The sequence below is a fragment of the Cygnus olor genome, chromosome Z (assembly GCF_009769625.2).
Source record: "Cygnus olor isolate bCygOlo1 chromosome Z, bCygOlo1.pri.v2, whole genome shotgun sequence".
Taxonomy (NCBI): domain Eukaryota; kingdom Metazoa; phylum Chordata; class Aves; order Anseriformes; family Anatidae; genus Cygnus; species Cygnus olor.
The window spans coordinates 47011137-47030483 of NC_049198.1; the positions used below are offsets into that span (position 1 = coordinate 47011137).

The 19347-nt window shown below is 39.2% G+C and overlaps 1 protein-coding gene across 5 annotated transcripts in view; it reads right to left on the reverse strand.

The window, feature by feature from the left end:
- The window catches only part of CDC42SE2 (CDC42 small effector 2), a 79260-nt gene that overhangs the window by 23593 nt on the left and 36320 nt on the right, over positions 1 to 19347 (reverse strand). For 2 of the 5 annotated variants that reach the window (XM_040541659.1, XM_040541656.1), the window contains one exon: positions 8568 to 8888. In XM_040541659.1, coding sequence (XP_040397593.1) covers positions 8568 to 8621 — 54 coding nt within the window. In that variant the 5' untranslated portion in view covers positions 8622 to 8888. Of the gene's footprint in view, positions 1 to 7956; positions 8083 to 8567; positions 8889 to 13981; positions 14250 to 18495; positions 18615 to 19347 lie in introns of those variants that run through there. The other 3 variants (XM_040541658.1, XM_040541657.1, XM_040541655.1) reach the window with 3 other exon arrangements.

Genomic DNA, 19347 nt, shown 5'->3' on the forward strand with positions numbered 1-19347 from the left:
ATCGCTGTTCACTACCATGCAGCTCCCCAGGAAACTGGCCTTGCATCTTCCAGCTGCAAAGCAAAGGTAACGCCGACCTCCCAGCTGAGTCAGGCCTGAGCTCGTGAGCAGCAGCACCGCTTGGGGCTTCCAGCGAGGACATGATGAAAAGCACTCAGAGCTCAGGGGAAGACACTGCCACGAACTTCCAGCTCATTCACCTCAGGCCAGCTGTCACCACACTCAGGGCCCATCAGAAACGTTCTCACTGTTTAAGCAGGAAGACTTCTGGGGCCACAATTTCTTTCAGGGCAGTGCAGCCAGGGAGCTATGTACCACAGCACACCCCATGGTGAAGCAGGGGGGGAGGAGCCCCTGGCCAGGAGCCATATTTCAGCCGTGCTGGTGGCGCAGTGAGCTGCAGGCCGCCCCTCCATGCGGCCCAGCGCCATGGTGCCGGAGCACTGGGGCGTCAAGTGCCGTGCCATGCCACCAGAGTGATGGTCCTGCCCAACTCAGGGACAACCCACTTTGGTCCCAAATTATTCCTCTGCATTATAAGGCAGCCGAATGCCAACTCTAAACCATCTTGTGCCAAAACCCTAAGTGCAGGGCTGTCAAAGATAAGGCAAAATTAAAGTGTGATTTGACAGCACCCCAATACCAACGTGTGCATCGTATGAACTAGCTAGTCCTTTGCAATAAGCCCTTTGTCAAGAAGGAACGTTACAGTCATAATAAAAAACAGCCATACCACAAGCAATAGGGGAAAAAGCAAACAAAACCAATTATGAAGACCATGTGCGCGCTGAAGACAGTGTGTTGTGAAACCACACTATTTTTCTGAAACTGAACAAGCTAATTACAATTGCAACAAGAGAGGTGGAACAGGCGAGGAGTATTTAGAAGAATTCCACACAAGCCATTCTCTTCTGAAGACAGGTCACTCTCAGTGTACAGCATGCCTACAAATCACTGGGTGTTACAGGTGTATTTGAGGGGGAAAAGACAAATAGAGATGGTATCTGTTCTCAGCCACTGTAAACTACAGCTCTCCTGAGGGTACACCCAAGCAGCTAAAAAACTCCAAAATTATCTGAAAAACAAAAGCAAAGCTGAATGGTCCAGAGAGGAATTACTTCCCTAAATCTGCATCAGTGTGTTTAAAAACTCCACTTTTTCTGCTCAGCCTCCACTCCTCTGTTCCCCTCGCTCAGTGGCGGGACATCAACTCAGAACTATGCAAGCCGACAGTTCAGAGTGATCAGCTAAGCCACTCTGAAAATGAAAGTGAGAAAATCATTGCAAGCGATTATGCATTAAATCCTCTGGCTTAAGGAGTACCTTATAAGTCTCTGAGGATACATGAATAATAGCTATAATACAAATCAATGGGAACTCCGTTTTCATGCATGTCTCACATAACCAAGACTCATGACAGGAACTTCAGAGCCAAAAGTTTGAGAAAACAGTCTGAAAAAGGACAATTTCCATTATTTTGAAATGTTAATGTTAGAAATTCAATATGTAAGGTTACATGGAGATATACAGCCATTTAAAATGCAAATCCTGTGAGCTATATTTTGTCAGTTGTATGTTGGTTTTAAGAACAATCTCCAATGGAGTATCTCAGATCCATTACAGAAGAGTTACAAAAAAAATATAGTAAGATTGCAGAGGAAGTTTCTACTCTGTACTCTCTTTTGTATAAAAATAGTTAAAGGTAAAAGGCTGAACACTTAGCTGCAAGGCAACAACTTCTCTCTCTGTTCATTAACACAAAGCATACTTCCATTCGGAGTCAGTGGATGTACAAATCTCTCAGACTCTACGCCCAAGTTACCTCTGCCTCTAGCTGTTGGCAGGTAGAAATACCTCTCAGAAGTACATGCTGGTGTATTCAGGTTACCTACCCACCCTGCTCCAATCTGGAAAGCAGGAGAAAAGGGGAAACAAACTGCTGAACTTCCAAGCATAAAAAATAAGGGATGCCAAAAACATCAGAACTCCCGCATTTTCAACTTCCATTAAAAAAAAAAAAGTAGAGAAATTGCTCTGGACTTGTTCATTTCAGAAATGCCCCAGCATCTTCTCCAAGGTTGGCCGCAAAACTATTAACTTTTGTTATACGGTATCAATCATTTCTTGTGGCAGTTCTTTTTGTCAATGACTTATACTGGGTTTTGCTGTTGAAGATGTCTTTTCACTTAAAAAAATCAGAGATTTAAAAAGAAACACAGGCTCTAAAACTGGTGTCCACATCAAAGGATACTATCTACTCCATCCCTAAATTTAAGCAGAAAGCCTGAGCTCTACAGAGACTGTAGATATAAAAGGCATATTACATCCTTCCTCAAATATGTTGATAATGGCATAACACATTTTCATCAACAGAAAGCTGGCATCATTCTTGTTTTTTTCCCCTCAAAAGAGCTAGTTTCCATCCCATCAACTGGCATTATATTAAATAAATAGCATTGATACAGCTAACTCCAAGAGTTCCTAAAAATGTCACAGCTTTATCCATAATAGAGTATCACAAAATATTCAGTTAATTTCCATGCAGAGATTTATACACACATGCAGAATACTGCCTCCCTTTTTTGTTTTCTTTGTAAATGGTTTTATACTCGAACACCACAACAGATTTCAAGATGTGTGGGGACTAATTTAAATTTGAAAGGAAAATCTAAAGCAGCCCCATCAGGCTAAAAGTAGCACAAAGAAATCAGGTTTGAGACATAAAAGCTAAGTATTTTGCTGCTTATTTAACTCAGCCCCCCTTTAATAAGGTGTTCCCTCAGGCTAGCTCTACAACATCCCTGAAGAGCAAAAAAGAAGGAATTTCAAACATCTGAAACTGGCAGCTTAGTACGTAATTCAATATGACAACTTTGAAATCTGAGGGCTCTGCAGAGTTGTCACCTTTTACATCTAAAGTCTTACACAGGCTTACTGAATGTGGTTGGATGATCAAACTTGATGAATTGGAGGGCCTGAACATTTTGGTCATTTTGAGTCAGAACCCATGCTTGCGAAACATGGCAGAATTGAATGGAGAAGTTGACCCAGTGTTTTTTCAGCAGCAAACATCTCATTTATTATGCACCGAGGGTGATTTATTCTGCTTTTGTTACGCATACAGAATACTTAATAATCTTTACTATGCCCAGTTTACAGCTACAGTGGTAAGATGGATCCTTGGCTATAGACAGAACCCCTGTTCTAGGAAAACAGGCAGGTACAGCTGACACTACCTATCAATGGTAAGCTTCCTTAAGTAACCTGTGTCAAGATGATTTATGTCACCTGCAGCACTGATCAGTCAATAAATATAGCAGTATGTGCACTGCTCCCCTTATCACCAGTGAGGAGGTCAGTTTTTGTCAGCAGTGTTCCTTCATTACATGGGTCATATGTGCTAGCCTATTAAAATTATTCCACCTCTTCTAATTAAGATGAATTTGATCTACTTTTTTTTTTTCTCCCCAAAAACTGGGAGAAATAGAAAAAGAAAAAAAAAATCTCATGCAAGACTCCAGAACAGAGTATTTTTCAGAAATGCTAAGGCAGGAATGCCCAGTATATCTGACTGATCGAATTTAACTTTCACAGAATTTACAAAATGGCTGAGGCTGGAAGGGACCTCTGGAAGCCATCTCAAGCAGGGACACCCAGAGCAGGTTGCCCAGGACCATGTCCAGGCAGCTTAAAAGCTCCAAGGAGGGGGAGTCCACAGCCCACAGCCTCTCTGGACAACCCATGCCAACGCTGTGTCACCCACACAGCACAGCAATGCTTCCTGATCTTCAGAGGGAACCCCCTCTGTTCCAGTTTGTGCCCATTGCCTCCGGTCCTGGCACTGGACACCACTGAAAAGAGCCATGAACAGCAAAAGTTTTAAGTTCTTTTACAACCTAACTTGAAATCATTTGCACAGAAAGCCAGCTCTCAGAATTGCCCAACTTTCATTTTTGATCTCTCAACCAGAGATAACAAACAAGATTGGCTTGACGTGAAAACAAGTTGTTTTTTTTTTTTCTTTTTTTTTTCTTCTGCCTTTATGGGCTTCCTCACTCTAAATCCAGGTCTGTCAATTCTATTTCATACATCAAAAAAGACAGGACAGGACAGAAACTTTCTTAACCACTTTTAGCATTTATGGCATAGCATGCAGCAAAACCATAAAAAAATGTTGACAAAATGTAAAAGCCTCTAAAGAGGAGAGAAGCAACAAAGAAGAAACTTATTAACTGGAGAAGGAAACTCAGAGCTAGACAGAGGAAACCACACTTTATTCTTTTATAGCAGAGCAATAATTTCAATGCAAGGTCAAAGAAAAATAAAGAGCTCAATTGTATTGGGCGGTGGCCCAAATTAGGTGGGAGTGCACCACTTTGTGACCAAAGACTTCTCACACCAAAAATTAACTTTGCAAGTTAAAAACGGACAGGACAGAAACAAAAAAGTGGAGGAAAATAACAGACTCCTGGTGTAAGCAATGAGCTTAGCCTCGGAGAGAAACTAGGGCCATGTTCTTCTATGAAAATCTGTAAGACAAAAGGCTCACTAAACTCCTGCTATCGAGCAATGCATCTGGTAGTTGGGATTTAGCAGAATTATTACCGAAACACAGCAGTGGATAGGACTACAGCACATAGGATGCATGGGAAGAAACACTCATCACGTCACTGGAAAGTGCAAGATCAGCTTACAGAACCTACAAAGAGTGTTTGTGGGAAGCGTAAGAAACCTGGTGCATTCACAAAGTATTACTCCTCTCAAAATAAAAAAGGGCTTGGGTCAGATCATAAGAGATTAATTTCAGGCTATTTAAAGAACCAAGAAAAATATGCCCATAGTTATTTCTTCAACAGATTAATATCACCTCCTTATCACCTTATGAAAACAGATGAAATCAACTAGTTGTTTGAAATTTTCGTTGTGCTAAAATATATTAGCACAAAATCTGACAAGAGAAAATTAGAAGTTGGTATGAAAATACCTTCCCTTGTCTTCTGTTTGTGTCCTTCCAGAGTTCTGCTGGGGTACTAAGGGGTATCGCAGGGTATTAAAAAGCAAGACTTCAACCACCCACGGGAATATGCTTTCTTTAACTGTATCACTATTTAGTTTTGTTTCTTTGCATCGTCCATTCCTTCATTTATCATCCTATTTCAGAGAGTGATACAGATTCATGTTCAAACACGCCTCTTTAATGATCATATTACGAGTACTGCAGTCTTGGAAACACTGAGAGGAATATTTAGCAACCAAAATAACATTAGCAGAGTGAGTAAAGCACTGTTTTCCAAGAAGCCCCTGCTTCATTTCAAGGCAACACAGTGTATCCATTTAGACCTGACAAAAGACAGAGAGGCTGTAACTGCACAGTGATACATTTCAATCAAATCTGATTGATTGGTGATGGCAATAAGTAAATACTGCCTTTTAATTAAGGAACTTCCCCAAGTGCACTAATATATACCACAACACTGTTAGTGTACTGCTCTGGGGTATGCTGTTAGAGAGATGATGCCATTGAAATTTGGTGAGCAATGTGTTTTTATTGCAATAAAGTTTACAAATCTATCTGCAAAGGCATGGTTCGAAACCATGAAAAAGAACTGGAAAGCACCAGTATGCAATTCTAGAAGGCCTACAAAGTAATGGAAGTGACCCAGAAAACGTCTTTGTGTGCAGTCTGAATAACAGTCTTCTGTAAAATTGACTGAAATGACTCAGTACATGTATGCGTTTTTTATCTTAAGGGGATTACAGCTGAAAAGATAGGAGATGCCATACACAAGACACCTCATTTGATATGCCAGCATTTTGCCAGAATAAAGCAGAAGGAACTCTGTTCCCACATCCTGGGTTTCAAGAGAGGTGGAAATGCCCTTAACTCACTGGAAGCTACGAGTAACACAGGAACACATGCAGTTACTCAAAGTTCAGTTTTCTTTTCGATCCAGTTAAAAGCCTTTAAATTTATGTCAATATTCATGCCATTAAAGGTATCCACTGACAAAGATTATGAGAAAAGAATCGTGTTGCAGAGAATGTAAATTTAAAAAGGAATGCTTTACGCTTTTTGCAGAGTAAGTAGCAAATCAAGTAACTTGCTGCTTTCAGGTATTATTCTGAGAGACCATTAGTTTCTAGTGTTTCTGCAAGACCACAACAGGCCTTCCACAAAAGGAGCATGCTTTATGGCTGAGCTTGAAAGTGAAAGCTGGGACACTGTCAGTGAGGTCACGAAAAGGTTGAGGTGCAGAAGGTAAAAATAAAAGGCGGCACATGAAAGAGATAAACTGTGCAGACTACGCATTTCTCCTGAGAAATTGGATTGGATTACACCAACAGGCTAAAGGTACGGTAGGGTTGGACAAGGACCTTCTATGCAAGCCTGCGATTTTTGCCTCCCCTGTAATAAAACAAAGCAGTAAGTCCTGCATAGTTGGATGAGCCTCAGTGTCATAGTCACAAAATTTTGCAATACATTGAACAATAAGAAGTAATAAAAATGTAAAAGTATAGAAATTGTCTTAAAAAGGACTTGGACAGGACAAAAGGACAGGAGTTGGACTCGATGATCCTTATGGGTCCCTTCCAACTCAAGATATTCCATGATTCTATGAAAAAGTAGCATGTTTTTCAGCACCAGAGTCTCCTGAACCATCTCCTTACCACCTGTCTGGCTCACGAGTTTGCTTACACTGATAGTATATGCATTGCTACAAGTCACAAAGAAAAAAAAATATTCATGTACTTATTCAGGTCCATTTGTATCTGACTAAATCCTCCACTTAAAGCAACAGCGTGTGGCAGAACAAAGGCTGTACAACATGACAGCACGCTGTAAAATGAGCAGAGCAGCTGCGCAGTGGAAAGACAGCTAAGGACCCATGGTCAAGCACAAATAGGCTGGCCCACAAAGACTTTTTCCTGAGACCTGTCCTGAAGAAGTTTGTCACTTTGTAATGAGCAGGCTCCTACAACAGTTGAACAGCTGATTTCAAGAACTAGGTCAAAGCTCTGCAAAGTGCTATCTGTATTTTAAACATACGGATGGCTTTAGTTTTCTAAGAAAATGCACAGCACCGGATCAACAGAAATGTACAAAAATGGGTTGTTTCCCTTTTCTCCGCTTTCAAGGTATATGCTCTGCCCTTTACATGAGTTGTGACTGACAGATTACAACATGCTGCATTAACACGCCATGTATTTTATGGGCAATAGTTTAACTGCATCATAAAGCTTGAATCAAGATTTTAATAAGGAGTGAGACTGAAGATTCTTGTAAACAAATGCAATATGCCATTTTATATCTCAAAGATTTTAAAAGTCATGTTATTTTTAATTGAAATATATAATCCAAAAAACTATGCAAATAATTTTGGCTATAGATGGGTGGCATTTTAATGGACTGCACAGCATTCAGGCAGGAGGAGAGGACTGCAGCTTCTCATGTTGGTATCTGAGAGCTCATCTCCCTCAACCTTACCGGACTAAGAGTGAGATAAAGCTGTATTTATTTGTTAGAAATTAAAATGGTCAAATTTCTAATACTTGCATTGACACCTAAGGATCATTCAGGTACTGAGCAAGGTCAATTTCTATCAGCTTTTTTCTTAAGTCATCAGACAGGTATTTTATTTTAAATCCCTTTGCTTCCCTGAAGCCAAATATCAACTGAACATATTAGTGTGAGTTTGCTCTATTCGCTCTGGGATTCTCTTAGTCATTGCAATTTAACTTCAGCGGCCATATTTGCAAGATGACTGTCCTTTCTATGTATTGATTTAGCTTGATCTGGATGTCACACAATAAAATGATTTTTTCACCAAGTGCTAACCATATTCCTTGTCAATTCCACCCTCAAGCATGTGGACTTTCTCCCACAGCACTGGACTTAATGCACACTCTAAAGCTAGTTCAAGAAACCTAACAGTATTTCTGTACTTATTTCCTTACGTATGCTTTAAAATGTTCTTCTGTCCACTTGTTCACTGTGTACTTTTTCCACACAAGAGACATTCTGAATTCTTGACAAAAATATCCGCAGCATGAGAACATCCCTTCACTCTCCAAAGATTTCATCTAAAAATTAAAAAAGCAACTAAGTCTGAAATCCTGACTTCAGTTAAGGTGTACTGGATTTCACTCTGTGTTTCTTAAGAGAACTATTCCCTTCCTTCACCATTGTCCAGCCACACCTCAAGACAGGCCTTATACAGTACAGAAGTCATGACATGTCCAGATTTCCTTCTGCTTTTTGGCAGATATTGCAGTGCAAAGTTAGGTCCTCTTCACCCTTCCTTCCTTCCTTCCCTTCCCCCCTTCAATTCAAACATACAAGCTTGCATTTGAAAGACTTTGGATAGAAATGAGATTAAGGATAGGAAAAAAGGTATGTGGCATCCATCTAGAACAGACATTTTTCCATCCCCACTAAGCCATTAGTTAATTCCTTACTTCTCACTGAGCTTGGTCAAAGAGCACTAATTTAAAAAGCCGTAACAAAAACAGAAAATCTGAGCAATACAGTTAATTACAAACAAAGCAGTGCTGATATTCATACTTACAGGCTGAGGCTGTTCTGCAATACAGCAGTTGAAACACAACCAGAACTCGCTCATTGTTTACAGTCTGAAGTGTGTACGCAGATGAAAAGCAGGACTTGACTTCTGTAAACGTATCTCCAGGTAGTAAGTTCTTTACATAGATTTATTTATAATTGTTCCAATGTGAATTTCTTTTTCTCTCGAGCTTTTCTCTGAAGACAAATCAGTTCCAGGAAAACACGGTGAAGTTAGAAAATTATTTCAGAGTATTCTTTCAGCAGGTTGGTCCCAGCACCGCAGAAATGTTACGTACGCTTCTTTGGTCCCTAGCATTAAGTGAACCTGAAAACAGAAGTACATTATATCAAAAAAAAATAAGATACAGAATTTCATACTCCCAGAGAGCCACCCACACCTGTGATTTCTTGGTGGTATCTTGAACCACTGAGTGAAGAGATACTAGCAAACAAGTAACATGCTTATTTCTACAATGACTACTCCAAATGGCATTTAACAGAAATCCAGACGAGGTTTAGATTCTAGCTTTTGCTAGATGAAGCAATATTGAGGACCGGTGTCCAATCTTCTGGCAGCCTTCTTGGTTTGATCTGATTCTAACTTTCTAATGTCATTTTTGAAAGTGACAATTGACCACACATACACCCTTTTAACTTAGGAAATTCTGCCTATTGGCACTTCATGTATCTTCATAGCAAAATTCCACAATCCATTTACAGAGCAAGTTTTAAATACAATTAACACCAACCTCGTAGCACAGCTGTCAAACAAAAAGCATGATTTTCTAAATACCAAGAAAAAAATCTGCAGAAAGGACAAACTTGGTTAACACTCAAGACCATTTGCCTTCTCTCTTGGTCCTGCTGTTTCATGTACAATTTACTTCAAAATAGGAGATTACTTGTACAGTTTGAAACTGTTTCCTTAAACCTTTAAAATTCTTCATGTGGAACAACTGAGGCTCGAGATTCCAACCATTCCTTTGCTAAAGTAACATTTATTGGTTAATCTCCAACCTGGTTTCTTTCACTAAGAGTGCAATAAAAATTCCAGCGAGATTTCATTTTGGTCATTTATCTTGCCATCTATCATACAATTAATTTGGAGGGAAATGGAAGTGAAAGAAAGAATGTTCGGAAAAATTCACATACATACTCCTTAATAGTTTTACATATGGCTGCAACTTCATTCACAGAAGTTTTGTACGTGCATACCTATGCATTGCTGTCTGTATGCAGCTCTTCACAGAGTGAAGTGGAGACCCCATGGGATACACAAGCAACATCTTTATGTACGTATCTGTATATACACACAGAGCGGCTCGCATGAGTTGCTTGTCTGGTAGAGCAGTCACACTTAGCTGCTGCCTTCATCAGTTTTCTACATACGACACATGTTAGCCATGAGGTCCCTAATTCACTGCACACAAGCCAAGCTACTGTACTGTGCTGCCACTACAAGCCAGGTACTTTCCAGGATTGTTGGCTGCGATGTGCATACGAAGAAACAGCAGCACCTTTTCTGTACTAAGTCCAAACCTCTGGGAAGCCTTCCCACTTCTTACCTTTCCAGAGGCTGACAGAGGTTCTTCAATAAATAAATGCGTGCTGCGGTAACATCTAAATAGGAAAACTCTAGCAAAAGAACATCTATCTCCTAGCCTTGAAAGAGCTATCAGTAGTGTTTAAAGTAAGTTTATATGCATTTCTTACCCAAAAGTCAGAATGGAAGAAAGAATATTTTACTGTCTTTCCTTATCACTAATACCATACAGATCAAAGCAATTTGATTGAACAGAGATATGAAAAAAATAAACAAAAAAGATCCTTCTATACGACCTTTGGTTTGACAGTCTCATTTCAAAAAGAGGGTTTAGTACAGTACTAATATGTATTTTTTATGATTTAAGATGATGATTTCTGCCTCAGAAATGGCCATCTAAACCCCATGTATGTGTCAAGAAGCTGCAATCAAACACGGGAATTATCAACCAACAGTGTGAACTGTAATAGAACTTAAAAGGAAATAACTTAAAACACTAAATGTCTCTAAGGAAGTTCTCACATCATAATTAGGCAACTCTGCATCATTTTCTCAATTCTAGTGACTTAAAGTTGGATCAACTTTAAATTGCCAGAGCCTAACGTAGAAAAGCTTGATAAGAAGATACACTGCTGTTCCCTCCAATTTCAGAATTTGCATCCCACATAATTCTTTTCTTGACTTGATTTAATATGTAACAAAATTGGAACTAGAACATGGTAAATTTCTGTTAAACATATAACAATTAACATTTTTAGCCCAGCAACTGTACAGTTTATCTCTACTTAAAACTGAGGGTTTTGCTTCTGACAGGCTCCAAGTTGTCCTGAAATGCAGCAATGCTCTCCTAACTCTAGCCATTCAGATTATGAGCAATTGCAAAAGCAAGTACTCAAAATTACAGCATTTTGAAGTCTAATATGCTGTAACCTGCACAAGCTATAAGCAGGAGTCTTGCATGCATCCTCTCCTGTCAGGCAAGTGATGCAGTATTTTGATGTGCAGCTCCTTTTAATACTGGTGCTTATTTAGATCTGACAAGATCCAGATATAACATATCACATTCTTGTTTTCACAAAGGGTTAATTTTCCTCCAGCTACTAGAGCCCTGTACAGAACACATACATGGAAAGGGCTGGGAAATTCCTCTGTTGATTGGCCCACTCACTTGCGTGCTAGTAGCTACAGCACTCTTCGTCTTGCTGCAGCTTTTAAGCTCTATGCTCAGCTGAAGCCCTGGGAACAAAACTGAAAGGCTTGGCCATGTTTCTCTGAGCCTGGAATGCTTTTCCTGGTTACAAAATACTCAAGTGCGCACAAGATTCTCTCCACCCAGTCAGACTCATCGTGGTGGACTTGAATCCTCAAGGACATAATTCTAAAACCGACCTGCCCCCTTACACGAAAAGCTACCAAGTGCCAAAACCAAGCTAGAGATTACAAGTAATTTTCTCTGATTATACATTTATTCTTAAAAATGCATTTTTCTCCTCTATAAGCTATAGAGGGCCACATTTGCCTTAAATTTCTTGGTTCTACCAGCAGTATCAAGCAGTTTTTCAACATGTACTCTTTCAATTACAAATAAAAATGGGGGGGGGAGGAAAACACACCACTAAGTATGGACAAAACTGACTGTAACTGCATCCTTCAGAAGGCAAGCAAAGGCTGAGAGGTATCTGTTAAAGAGTGCTAGATTTTTATACATCCCGCCCTGCTATAAATGTGATCTATACAGTGGCCAAGTTAACATAAAAGACCGGGTATAAATATGCTGCACCAAAATGGAAAGAAAAAACAATTCAGCTGAAGGCAAAAAGGGGTATCAACGCTGTGGAGTCAACAGGAACGCACTTGCACTTCTCTTATGCTGCTAGTAGCTTGTTTAAAGAACAAACTGAAATAGGGAAATTCTGCTCTTCTTTTCCAAATTACTGGTTATTAAAGAGTAAGAGAGAAAGGAAAATCAATACACTGACTTACAAATACAAGCCAGACAACTATGTAATACCAGTCCTCCAACAATTTCCTAAGAAAGTGTTCCTGCAAAGCCTGGACTACCCCGAATCTGGCCACAATTAAGGAGATCCTAAAACTTACACAGAACCTCACAGCCAGTTCTCTGTTTCGTCACAGGATCAAGCTGTTAACATGGCACTGTGATATCAATGAATCACACCACATGTGTGTGAACTCCTGTGTTCATCTCTGCAGACCTGCCAGATCAAGGGGACAACGCTGGGGCCACAACTGAAGCGTGCAGTTGAAGACAGCAGCTCCACCACTCCTCGGTTTTCCTCTTTCCACAGCTTTGAGGTGCTTGGAGTGGCAGAACACCGCACAGCTCATGTTGAAAGAACAATGTGCTTATTCTACCTGAACTGGAAAGTCAAAATGGTGATCAATGGTGAAACACCTGTTTGCTTTTATCCAGTTTGAACTTTCTGAACTTTGAATTTGACTTGTTTTATTTAGAGCATTCAGTTCATAAACCAATAACTTGTAGAGTTATTTGCTGAACTTCTTTGCCATATATCTTGCATACTTGCAAGATATTAGTGTACACTAATTTTATCTCATTTATAGTAATGCTTAATATGAAAAAAATTAAAATACTAAAAAGGAGGATGCATTGTTATTCAAAGGGGAAACCAGTAAGGTTATTTTCATTACTTCGAAGTTTATTCTAAAATATCTGATGTAATGCAAAAAAACGAAACTATTGCCTACTGTTAAATACCAGTCATAAAGGTGGTAAGTGCAAACACTGCCTCAGTGGTTAGTAGGGGTGTGGAGCACATTTTGTTACTAAGAGAGACAGCTGACACTGTAAGTATTCATGTCCTACAGAAAAGTTAAACAGAGCAAGAAATAAGAAAAGATAAAACAGAAGTCAGATGTTCTCTCCTCTGAGCTCTTCACACTTCCTGGCAAAAAGAGGGTTAGAGAGCATTTACCTTAGTTGATCCAAACAGGGATATATGCTGCATGCTGTGGAGGGTACAGTTGGAATAAAGCTACTTATGAATCATGTAGGTTAAGAAAAGCCTACTGTTTTTAAGAAACACCTATAAAGTTCCTTTTAAGGGTCAACCTCTATATCCTCTGGCTGTGTAACTGTTTGCTATAGCTTCAGACAGGAAGTGTGGTAACAAGGCTATGACAATTACTTGAAGCAAACAAAACCACAGGAAGAGAAAGAAAATGACTGCAGGTGTTAACATCTGAATTTAACTAATTTGCCCCAAAGCTCAAACTATTATTTAAGGAGGGGGAAAAAAAATAAAAAAAGAAGTAAAGCATATATACCAAGTCATGACTAAGTATTTCACAGCATGTCATGATGTACCACGACATGCACATGTATGCACAAAGTCATGGCTAGGACTACTATGAGTTTTTTTAGTCTCCAGTAATTTATAGGAAAGAAATTTACAATTGTTCTTCATATGGAAGAATAATTTCCTAAATTTGTTTTCTTTTGCCTTAGATGCCCCAAACAGCTGTCAATTGTTTCAATCCTTCATCAATAGAAAATTAGAGGTTTTTTTTTTAAACTTTGTTATTTTTTTTCATGTTTTTCCCTTTAAATCTATATTATAGCCGTACCTTTTCCTCTAGCTGCTTAGCAGATTCATTTCTTTCTGTCACTTGAATATGTATGGGAGAGATGAGGTTAAGGTGTATCCAAACTAACAGGTTGAGCTCATGCACCACTTTCATGGACTTTAAGCCATAGCAACTGGTGGATGCTTTCCAGCTCTCAAAGGAAGTGGGAAGTGTTTACTTCCCTGACGGCTTGATTTTCAAACTACTTTTGGAAATAAAATGACTTGTAAGACAAGCAATGTAGGCTTAGAAAAAACGCTACTTACTGAGAAAGTTGCCTTCATACCCGAATTTTGTACCAGAGGCTGTCTCGGCAGTGCTGAGGCACTTGCAGAAGCACTCTTCCTCCCTCTCCCCAGCCCGAGCAAACACTGCTGGGGACTTTGCCGCTGCTTTCAGTGCACCAGTTATCTTTGCACTCTCAAACCCCGAGAAACCGGAGCTGTGCAGAGCTCTTGCCAGACCAGGGATAATACACACCGTCAGCACAGGCTGAGTAAGGCCGAAATCTATTTTTCACTTCCTCATAACTTTCCCATATATATTCCTCCCTCCGTGCCATATGCTTCAGGGTTTAAGTTTCAAGAAAATGAATAAGCATCTTCAAAGTTTGAGTTAAGACTTTCTTGTGCATTTTTAAACATTTAAAGAATAGGTCCTGATACTGTATAAAAATATTTTATTCATGCCTTTTCCTATGATATGGTTTTGAACATTTTGTGTGTTCTAAGTTTGTAGGAAGGGATGGCAACAAAAGATGCAGGAAGGGAACAGCGGTAAGCCAGTAAGGAGAAATACCAGGCATTTCATATCATGTCTCTAAGAGAAAACAATAAAGCAGGTACAGTCAGGAAAACCAATTGGAAGCATAAAGTACAGGGTCTTTAAACATCTTTATAAGACTGGTAACATGAAGCTCAAACAGTTGTTCTTATCATTGATGAGTGTCATGCCTTTTTTTTTTTTGGTAAACCCTTCCTACCCATAATTCCCTGATTTTTTTTTTTTTTTTTTACTCCATAGCCACTCTACTAAATTTAATTATTTCAGTTAAGTGGCCCAGCCTCCAAGCCTCCATGGGTTCAATGCAGTTTTCTAAAAGAGCTGATGCACACAGCTTATATTATTTCTCACACACAGATCTGCCATACGTGCAAACAGGAACTTCCCTCTCTGAAAACCACAACACTGAACATCTAGCAGTTCTGCTCTATGAAAATATACAAAGACTAACAGACAACTATTGATCCAAATCTACTAAAAACAGAAAGACAAACCTAAGACCTAAAAACAGAAAGACAAACCTAAGACAAAATAAATATGTTGTTCTATCCAAAATAAACTCTAGTCATAATATAATTTGTCCTGTCTAAGAAAAAGTCCATTAATAACAAGTGGAAGCCTTTGAAAATCTAATCCTATGTTTATAGGAAATCTAACTGCATATTTCCTGTCAATTCACACTGGGTAACATTATTTATAAAATTATATTTAAAGTTTCAATTGGCCAACAACATTATCTTCTTAGCTGACAAACCCTACTGAAGACAGCACAAAAGATTTTTTTTTCTATTCTCATCCAATCTCCTTACTAATTCTGACAGGTAATACCAGTTAGAGATAAAAAAAAAAAAAAAAAACACCTCAAACTAGTGCTCTAATGCAGGATCTGAAAACTGTATCATTTCTGTAAAGAATAGAAACAAAAAAAAAAATCCCTAAACAGCTCCCAGTTATTACTTCTAAAGTAATGACAGGAAACGATCAACATCCGGGTCCATGGAGTTCATTATTCTAACAACAATGTAGTATTACAGGAGTAGTATGGCCCACAGGAAAAAAAAAAATCCACAACCAACTACTTGACAGACCATATGAGATATTCAAAGGACCCTTACCTGTTCTTTACTATGACAATAGGTAAAAAGCATTCACAGCATTTAATATTCCTTTTTCCACAGAAAACTGATATACCAGAAGTAATCACTTTCTCTTCAAAGCTCTTCAAAGAGCCACAGAAGCGCACATTTTTCATCTACTAGCCTTTAGGGCCCTGTCATCTCTCCATATTTATTCTCTAGCCCTTTTATCAGTTTCTCTATTGTTAGTTGCTTCAGATGATGAACTCTATGTACATGCAGGCATGTATGCACATGGGGGATGGCTGAAGGAAACTTAAAATCATTTTGAAGACAGCTGGGTCACTCCGGACTAGCAAGGCGAGGTAGGATGTCGGGAATGTGTAGGTGCAGCAGCTGGAGATGGGGCCCAGCGATTCCATCTCCGTGGACGGCCTTGCTCCTCAGTGCTCCCCTCAGACACTTCTCCTCACGCAGATCCCAGATGTGGGGGCCTCAAACCCCACCGCTTGCGGTCACCGCTCGTTCAAACTGCTCACACAACAGCCCTACCTGCCCCTACCTTTACAAATCAGGCTGCTGCTGCTCTGCAGTGGGGTCAGTTTTTCCTGACTAGACATTTCAGATCAATGTATTAAAATACTTGCTTTATTTCAGAAGAAGTCTGAAACAGAGGAGAAACAGAAGAACCACCACCGACATTAGGCAGGAATAGCATGACGTCATGGAGGCATACTGTAGAACCAGGACACACAGATGTCTTGAAACTGGTAGGAACTGGTAAGTGCTAAACGGGCCTGCTGCGACTTCACCATGAAGGTGAGCATGGGGACCTACACCAACCTGACAAAGCGAGTCTCACAAAGAGTGCTCTACTCGGAAGCACACATACATGTGAAAACACTTGCCACAGCCACGGTTGCTTTGAGACTGGAGCACATGAACAACATCTGAAAAGCTGGCTCAGGTTTTGCCCTTCTCCCATCGGTATCTGGAGCAGCACTGCGCGACATGCAGCCCAACGTGACGCCCAGGCACCAGGGTCAGGTTTCATCTTGGTATAGCATTATACAGCAATAGCTGCCTCTCTTCCTCTGCCTCCAGACATTTCTCAAGTCACTCAAGCAAAAAGAAAAGCTAAAAATAACTGTAGAAACGAAGAGTTGGGTTCGCGTATTATAATTTAGATCTGCCGTAACGCAGGAAAGTGTCCTAATTCTAGAATCCTTGAACAATTGCCAAAACAACAGAAACAAAAAAAGACACCACACAAACCCCACAATACATTGAAATAGAACTACTAAGGAAGAAGCACACATGACTTCCACAGCACAGGTAACCCCTCCTATACATTTCTACATACCAGAAGCCTACAAAATACTATGACCGCATGTGCATGCACTTGTGTGAAGCCAGACACAAAACACGTAACTCAGTAACTGCAGTGATCACAAAAGACTTCATTCCCATGACCAAGACCATCATGCTGTAATACAGCAAATATGGAAATAACCATAAAGGTAAAAAAAATTCTTACCTCTACAAACTTGAAACAGCTAGTCTATATAAAGTAGAACCACCACAAACTGAAAAAAAGTTTCTAGGGTCAGCTGGTAAAGAAAAAATATATTAGAGTTGCCATCAGTCTGAAATAAGGCTTTGCAGGTCAACAGCACCTTTTCTTTTGCTGAAAGCAATGCTTATTTTTCAAAACAGAATGAGATTTAAAGAGGAAAGATGGAGGAAGTCCTCAGGAGATTTTTGTTGCTAAGATTGTGTACACTAAGCTATTAACATGCACATATAGACATAACTTGTTAGTAGCTATAATAGTACCTATCTAGACATGATTGTTTCACAGAGGAAATCCTATAATCCAGTATCCTACTTTGGGACCACTTTCAGACTGCAGCTTGATTCAGAAGCTGCAGATCAGTTACAAGGAATTATTTCTCATTCCTTCTCCATCCCCCAAGTTCTCAGAGTGACTACAAATGATACTCAATATTCAGTTGGGGTATTTACAAAAAATATTTGACCTCAGAGAGTTCTTTCATGTCTTTTTCAAAACACTGATGTAATGTTTATCTAGACACTTAAAGGCAAGAGCATGAAAAATTTAATTGCAAACAAAATATTGAACTTTTTCAAAGATTTTCATTTTACGATATTTACCTATTACTCTTTTGGTTGAAAGTGCAGATGAAGTTTGTTGTTTGGTATGTCTTTTATATAGAAAAAAACACACAAACTTTCCCAAATTAAGTTAAATTATATATCAATAAAGCTTAAGGAACCAGGTGGAGACGTGCAATTTTAGAAACAAGTATTCTGAGAGAAAAGATACTATGCCATAATATACATAGAAAAATAGCCAATTTAAAATAAAAATACACAGTACACAAGACAAATTTCTAGCTCTGAAATGCAATTTCAATGGAGATACCAAAATTATTGACCTAGTTAAGAAACAAAGGCAGTTTCAAAATGTTCCAGAAACATTATAACAAAGTATGTATTCTCAACAGAACAGCCACTACTGTTCTGACATCTGAATGTACAGGAAGTTAAATTGTCTCCTCAGAAATGACCCGCTTATCATGCCAAGAAACTCTGGATTATATTCCCTGTGTACCCACAAACAGTTCAAGGCCATTACTATTAAAAATGCCAATTTGGAAAATGCCCTCTGGGTCATATCTCAACAGTGGTTAAGTTATCTACAGTTTTATTGCCAATGTAAAACCACTGTAAATCTGAAGTGATCTGGCTGTCCTATGCAACAACCTGCATATACAGTGGCATATGACTTACCTCCACTGATAACATAACCAGTTCAGCAGAAAAAAAGATTTAAAGCACATCAATTCTTCATGCTAGGAATTACTTCTCCGACTAGGTTTAAGACAAATTGTACATACCTGTAAATACTAAAATAGCACTTCAACTCCCCAAACTGAAAGCTGCTGACTTGCAGTGCTTGTCTACTAAATATGAAAGAAGTTTTATATTCTCAAGTTAGTGACTCGCTATAAGGAAGTAAACAGGCAACGTGACAAGTGTAGTCTGACACCAAATAACCACAGGATGACAGTATTTGAACCCCATAGTGAACTTCTAGTTGTATTAAGTACAGCTGTATCAAGTATCAAGTAAAGCTGTTCCCATACAAAAGACAGAAGATAACTGCACAGCATGTAGTTAGAAATTGTACTACCACACATACTATTAAGAAATTGAGTATCACAAATAGGTTACAATTTCCAAGATGCAAACTCAGTCTGCCAACAATTTCATGAGTTTCAATGAATAAATTGCAAAGATAATCCTGCATCACGAACTATTCAATCTTTTCCAAGAATATAACAATTGCTCTTGCACACTGACTGTTTTCTGTTAATTTCTTTTTTTTTTTAAATAACACCTCAGTTTCTTAAAGCATCAAAAATAAAATGCTTGAGTGGAATGAATTGTGATACATACAAACATTTCTCAAACTAAATACCTTTCTGCTCTTTGTTATGCAAAAAAAAAAGTATTCTCTACGTGTTACATGAACATGCACGAGGACTCAGCACAGCCTGCCACCTCTATTTAGTGTTTGGTTTGTTTAAGATTGGCTATTTCACAGGGTGGGACAGCCCTGCCTGCCTCCCTCCACAGTATCCTGGCCCCAGGTAGCAATGATGCTGGGGGCACCTGCAGAGAGCTGCCAGAAACACCCCACAGAGTGCAGGTAACTGACATCTTCCAAAACGCTGGAGGAGGTAACT